Here is a 7,564-nt window from a genome sequence, read left to right as displayed (position 1 = left end):
TTAAAATCCAAGATGGCGGATTGGCAAACGCCGTTGACTGATGATAACGATGTCAAAAATCCCCCAAAATTATCAATGAAATATCATTTCACCGTGAAATAATGCTAATAATGTGAAAGGTGAGGATGTATGCATGCTAAATTTCTTTGTAAAAATATCATATATATACCCGCATAGATCCGATTAGAACGGATTCTATTGTGTTGTTGGTACAGTAGCAGATACAATTTTGACCAGTGCGAGTGTACGGTACGTGTAATTTTGCTATTCAATGTGGAAACGGAATTGTCACTTTTCCGTGTGTACAAAGTCTATGGGGAAACGGAATTTCCGTTTTCTGACATGCTGAAACGGAATTTGAGATTTTCTGAAACGGAAAAGGCAATTTTTTGAAACGGAAAATCACTGTCCCTATGCATGCGCCAAAGGAAGTGTACTTTTTTCACAAAATAGAATAGTCCATGGTCTAAATTCAAACCACATTTGTGAATCCCACCCATAATGTTCAATACTAGGCACTACAGGAACATATCAAAATCAAACATGAAAAAAGGTGGATTGATTATCCAACTCGACCTGAATAACGATTTGATAAAGACATGGTAATCCAAACATCAAGGAAATCCAGAGACTTTGAAACAGTTGTAATTGTGTAACAAGTGTAATTGTGTAAAGAGTGAAAACAGGTAGGTAAAGGTTTGAAAGAATTTAGACAATGACAGATGGTGTGCTTCAAGATAATACTGTTTTGTTTGCAGTCTGAGAAATGAAATTGATGAAGCGGTAGTGGTAGTGGTGATTTGATACGATTGTCAAAAAAAATAAAAATAGAATGCTTTAAAACAAGCACCAGAGGACCAAGAGCATAAGGTCCTTTCCAAGGTCAGTAGTGCAAGTAGCAGGGATCAAACCCAGGTCACCGGATTGCTCGACCACCGCTCTACTGAGCTATCATGCCTCCTCACTATCAGCCTATCAACGCAACTGTTCTGCAAACGTCCTTCCATCTCCTTGCGATGTCATCTCAGCAATCATCCAGACAGTCTTCCGTTACTCCCTGCGACGCCAGCTCTCCTAGGATATTAGTAAAGTAGTTGGGGTCCGGGAAGCCGTGGCCCGTCACGTTGGAACCAAACTCGGTCTTGTGGTGGATCTCGTTCCAGACCACGGTGTTGGGTTCCCCTGTCGTGACCGAGGTGCCGATGGTGAAGATGAGCCGCCGGTCCCATGCAATGATGAGAAGCTGGAGAATCTATTACAGGATGAGGAAACAGTAACAACTTGGATAATAACTAGGGAAAATATGCATCTAGCTGAAGACTAGGAGGAAGTTTCATTAGGTTCGCATGAGAATTCCAAATTTTCCATTTTAACAGAATAGGAGTGAATTTTACATTATTATTGTCATATCTTGACAAATAAAATTATTTGCATTCAAATTATTATTTTTTGTAGAGGTTCAATCTATGAAGAATCGGGTCAATATTCAACTCAATACTTAAGCTAGAATTTTCAGTATTTTACTCAGTATTTTGCTTCAGTAAAATACTGATCTATCTTTGTTATTCAATTCCATTTTTGACTAAATATAATGCTTACCGTAAATCTAAGTCAACCACTTAGAAGACTTTAGTCGGGGCATGCAGTTTACAAACATGATATGGGCGGTCACACATGCGCACGGATGGATTCATGCATTGTGTGTTATTTGGCTAAAATTTACAACATCACGATGGCTTTAAGTAAATATTTTGCTGAAGTTCTGCTTGATAAAGTAAAATACTTAGATGTGATCTGAATACGAGTTTGAACATTTTGCTTAACCAAGTAAAATGCTCAGTAAAATACTAACAAAATCAATACTTCCGAAGGAATACCTGCCCAGATGTCAACTTGATCTGTTAAGAATACAAATACTTGGTATATGGAGTACCACACATATATCAACATATCATGATCTTGATTATAACTGGTACGAGGACAGAAGACAAATATATTTTTTATAGTGTGCCAAGGTTGGTTCAGGGAAGAGGTGAACACCAAAGACATGGTAAAGGCAAAATAAGGAGGAAATAACATGTTAAATATAAAAAAAATTGGCCAAAAGCCCAAAACACAAGTAAATTACTCCCAAAATGATGGAAATTATGGGGGGGGGTGTAGGTAGGTTGGGCACATATCTTGATAACAAACCTACCTTTCTTCCTATTTCATTGTCTGGTAGATAACACATTCTGGGGAATCCCCTAGATGAATATCTTCTGCCGGGACTTGGATGTTCCTGACCCTATTTCATCAAGAAAAAATAAATAAATGAATAAAGATAAGGACTGGGAGATTTCAAGTCCAGTATAGTTGTTGGAATGTAATGTAATTTTCCTCTTTGCATCCAATACTTTAGATTCTACTAATGACAAACCATTCTGTCATTTAATCATATTTCTTGATATCAACAATTGCCTTTCATTCTTAATACCAATAATAATGATAATACAAAAAATTTGAAAGGCACAATTTTCACCTTGTTTAGATGCTCAAAGCACTTCACAGCACAATAAAAAAAAGAAAAGGAAAAGAATGTGTCACAGGTTTGAACTCTTTCAATGAATATATAATAAATTGTTGTCCGTCATAAAGCACTGTTATATAGGGATGACTTCAGCTTGCCCTGAAGGTGGTCACTAAAATCATACCACATTAACACAAAATAACAAGAAATCTTTTTATGTTATTAACAGAAGGTATTTTTTTTCATATAAAAAATAAGATTAAATGAGAGAACGGCTAGCCATACAGGCAACATATGCTGGCTAACAACCAGGGGGCCGTTTCATAAAGCTGTTCGTAAGATAAGAGCGACTTTAAGAACGACTGGTGAACCTTTCTTACGCGCTTAACCATCGCCAATGTATATACCATTTACCACAAGAAAGGATCACCAGTCGTTCTTAAAGTCGCTCTTAACTTACGAACAGCTTTATGAAACACCCACCAGGTGTGAAAGTCCCTACAAGAAGCTTTCTGAAATTACGCAACATTTTGTAAGTGCATGTCAGACCCAGAATTTGTTACAAAACGTGATTCCGTGTACAAAGTCAATGCAAATTGTGTTTTTCAAACAAAAATCATAGATGTATGATTATTTTTACATTTATTGGTTTAAATGGATTCATTTTATACTATTTATGATCGCAGAAGGGTCACCAACAAAGTTCATTGGAAAAAACAGTAAAAAACAAAGGTTTGAAAAAAAAAAAGAAATACATAAAAATTAAAAAAACAATAAAATTTGTAAGAAATTAATTATATTTTTGCTATTTTTTTGTAGATATTTGTTAAAATGTAATAATTGATACTCCACCTAAAAATTAGCATTCTACTAGCTATATAGATTGAGTAAAAGGCAAAAACATACACAAGAAACAAAATTTAGGGGAAATTTCATACACTTATTTGCATAATTAATTAAAAATATAAAGAATTAATTTTTAAAACATTTTACCATACAGTCTTGTAGTTTACATCCGGCTCTACGCGCTTGCAAATTTTCGCGGCGATCGCGCGATCAGCGGCCGAGATCTGAAGGGGGTCAAATTGACCCCCCCTTCCCCCAGTATATACTGGTCTGAAATAGCCCAATTAAAGAAGGGTAACTGACCTGTGTTCCTGGTGGTATATTGTAGATGATACGTATAGTCCCACATGATGAGAATCCTGGGAGGGAATGCGGTATGACATGATAGTCCATAGACCCAGGAGGTTGATTGCCACATTTCACACCATAAATGGCTTTACAGGTCGGACACTGTATACTACCATCCTGTTGGAGAGAAAGAACAAAAAAAAAACAATAAACTTTTTAATTTCATGAAAACAAAGAAAAAACGAGGATACTTTGATTCCTGTAAGCCTAAATATGGATGTTATTTTGGATTTGGAGTGATGGATTGGGGCCAATATTAAATGATATGACTCATGTACTGCAATTAACTAGGTTTTTACACTAGAAGTTAGATGTAAAAGGGGAAGGTCACCCTTCCTCAAATTGGGAACCAGGCCAATAATACATTGACTTCAATGGGGCTAATTATGTATTCATAAATAATATAGGATTTGTATAGCGCACAAATCAACCTTGCTAAGTGCTCAAGGCGCTCCTGTATTACCCCGGCTAAGCTAGTCTACCGATTCTGGTGCACACAGCTTTTTGAGGAATTACTTCCTGCCGGTACCCATTTACCTCACCTGGGTCGAGTGCAGCACAGTGTGGATAAATTTCTTGCTGAAGGAAAACACGCCGTGTCTAGGATTCGAACCAACAACCCTCTGTTTGAAAGGCGAGAGTCAGAACCACTAGACCACGGCATGCCCACATGAGGTCAATTCCCACCAAATTTGGGTGGTAGTAAGTTATTTCATCCTGCTCTACCAAAATATTGAATAAAAAATGCTGGAATGCAAAAATGCAATTTTGATGATGTCACACTTTGGTACTCTATCGCTTTTTATCACCGTCCATTCTTCTTTCTAAATGAGAATATTTCTTACCTTTGGTCCACTGTTATACATTGCATAGAGACAGCTTTGATGAAAAAGATGACCGCATCTATCGAGTTTAAGAACACTTTCTCCCTCTTCCTCATCCTCGTTGTAATGTGATATATTGCACAGCTTCTCAAAACATATAGGACATTCCTGATAGATATACAGAAGAGAATAAATGTTTCTTTTTATAAGGTCTCAACAATATATTTTAACACTGTAAACAATGTAAGCTGAGAAGGGATGGACTTGTAATAAGATTAAAACAATCCTCCAGGGCACCTTGTGGGGAAGTAGAAGGAAAAGGAAAAAAAAATATTGGAAGATAATATCTGGGAGTGCACAAGCTTAAGAGTGAGTGACACAGTGAAGAATGCAGAGGAATAAGAATTAAGTGGAGCGCCTCTGGCAGTCTCATCTGAATTACGCCATTCGATGGAGCAGCAGTGCTGACTTTGAACAAAACAAGTCAACTATTAATAGTTATCTAAAGGTCAAGTCCACCCCAGAAAAATGTTATGGCATTTTGAATTTTCGCTTATTTTTCACTAAACAGTTACATGCACCTCTCAGAGACATGCAAATGAGTCAGTCGATGATGTCCATCACTCACTATTTCTTTTGTTCTTTATTGTTTGAATTATACAATATTTCAATTTATAAAGACTTGACAATAAGTACCAACATGACGGAACTATAAAATGTTAAAACAGTGGTAATACAACATGTTCAAGGAGGAAACAACAGGGAGAAAATTTGAATATTTTATATTTCAAGAAATAGTGAATGATGTCATCAGGCCCCTCATTTGCATACCAGCCAGAACGAGAATACAACTGTTTTTTTAAATTAAGCGAAACTTAAAAATGTTGTAACTTAAGATGAAATTTTCAGAGTTATGCTTGTTGGATTTTTCTCTTTTTATTCAAATTAACTTTTTGTTGGGGTGGACTTGTCTTTAAAAAAAAATAAAAAACATATGATAATAAAATACTATGTTCATTGACCCTAGATGACCTTTGACATTGGTCATGTTACCTGAATCTCAAGCAAGATGTTCAATGATACTAGATTACTCTAATGTCTAAGTTTCAAGAACTAGATCTTTAAACTTCCAAAGTTAAATGTTATGATAGCAAATCAACAAATACCCCCACCATAATCTAAGTTCACTGACCCTAAATGACCTTTGACCTTGGTCATGTGACCTGAAACTCACAAATGATGTTCAGTAATACTTAATTACTCTTATGTTCAAGTTTCATAATCCAGATCCATAAACTTTCAAAGTTATGATGGAAATCAACAAATACCCCCAACATGGCCAAAGTTCAGTGACCCTAAATGACCTTTGACCTTGGTCATGTAAATTAAGTTAATTTTTAGGCAGGGTGTTCAGTAATACTTGATTACTCTGATGTCCAAGTTTCATGAACCAGGCCCATGCACTTTTTAAGTTATGATGACATTTAAAAAACTTAACCTTTGGTTAAGATTTTGATGTTGATTCCCTCTACATGGTCTAAGTTCATTGACCCTAAATGACCTTTGATCTTGGTCATGTAACATCAAACTCAGGCAGGATTTTCAGTAATAGTTGAAAACCATTTCGATACAATTTCATGAACTAGGCCCATACAATTAACAAGTTATGATGACATTTCAAAAACTTAACCTTTGGTTATGATTTGATGTTGACGCCGCTGCCGTCGAAAAACAGCGCTTATAGTCTTGCTCTGTTATGCAGGTGAGACAAAATGGCAGAGAGTGGTCGCCGGGTCGTGCGGTGCCCCTAAAGTCCAACCACAGCTGTTAGAATGGAGCAAAATCATTCTTATTGCTTCTGAACCCATGCTAAATGTCTATGATCTGTTAACCAGCTGAAGAATGGCTTGCCACATATCAAAGTCAAGTGGAATGTTGTGAAACCCACTGTTACACTTCAGAACCAACGAACATGTTTAGCACAACGTACAAGAGTTACAGCTCCTTCATAACATCTTCCTGCTTTATCACCCAATACACTAAGGGACAGAGAGATAGATTTTTCTCCCCTACAAAAGATATCCACAGATGATGTCAAGATCGGGGATAAAACAGACCACAAAATACAATGATTTATATGTTTGATGCACAGACATTTATTATTTGTTCTCCAACATGGCTGCTGGGGGAGGGGGGCAGTCACATATATTGGTGGTACGGGGACGTGCCGCTTTGATGACCCCCTTTTTCAGACCTAATTTTCAATTCTCTAGATACTCTGAATGACAAAAGTTCAGTTCAGAAGCCGCCCAGCCCCGCTCAGAAGACCCATCACGAGACATCTCAGTTCCCCGGCCCTGCCAAAATTGTCAAGCGAGCACCGCATGCCAGAGATGCATGTACGGCTTCGCAACTCCCTACATAACTAGTAGCCGCTCCATGCATGGCTAACGCATGCACAGTACTATGGTGCAACGTACCTACAGTGCCGGGATCCCGTTCTGTTTTTTCACACCGCACGGTATATATTTAGTTCCCAAGACCTCGTATTTTACCCTTTTAGTCAGTTCCTTAGACCCCCATTTCCGAGTTGCATGAGGCACACCCCCACATCAAAAATTAATTTGAGTGCCCCCCCCCTCCCCTGGGTGTGTACTATCATGCTCATATTAACCATGCCACAGATCAGAAATGGCCGAATGGTATAGTCACCGCCCAGCAAGATCATAGGATCACATCTTTTATCCACATATCATGTATTTATTCATAATTTTTATGAGTACTTGCTTCTTTGTATATGGGCTGTGATACAGTAAATGTGAAGAGTGCTATATAAATACCAATATTAGATAAATATAAAAAAAATCACTATTTGATTATAGGACAAATAGATCATGGGATCATTGAAAATGATTTTTAAGACCATTGACAATACACACTGACACTAGGCATTGACACCAGGATATCTTAATGGGATGGGGGGACAACTTGTTTGAGATGTTGCTTTTTTCTTTGAGTACATGTACTACGGATATTT

The 7,564-nt window shown here is 37.3% G+C and overlaps 1 protein-coding gene across 1 annotated transcript in view; it reads right to left on the bottom strand.

The window, feature by feature from the left end:
- Positions 1-340: 340 nt before the first annotated feature.
- The window catches only part of LOC121408398 (E3 ubiquitin-protein ligase DTX1-like), a 48,548-nt gene continuing 41,324 nt past the window's right edge, over positions 341-7,564 (bottom strand). The window contains exons 7-10 of the mRNA XM_041599870.1: positions 4,549-4,695; positions 3,659-3,820; positions 2,198-2,287; positions 341-1,252 (exon numbers count right to left, since the gene is read on the bottom strand). Of these exons, the coding sequence (XP_041455804.1) occupies positions 1,025-1,252; positions 2,198-2,287; positions 3,659-3,820; positions 4,549-4,695 (627 nt within the window). The 3' untranslated portion in view covers positions 341-1,024. The remainder of the gene's footprint in view (positions 1,253-2,197; positions 2,288-3,658; positions 3,821-4,548; positions 4,696-7,564) is intronic.

Source organism: Lytechinus variegatus, chromosome 2 (genome assembly GCF_018143015.1).
Source record: "Lytechinus variegatus isolate NC3 chromosome 2, Lvar_3.0, whole genome shotgun sequence".
Classification (NCBI taxonomy): Eukaryota; Metazoa; Echinodermata; class Echinoidea; order Temnopleuroida; family Toxopneustidae; genus Lytechinus; species Lytechinus variegatus.
Note: the sequence above shows the minus strand (reverse complement) of the source record. Positions and strands in the feature narration are given on the sequence as shown.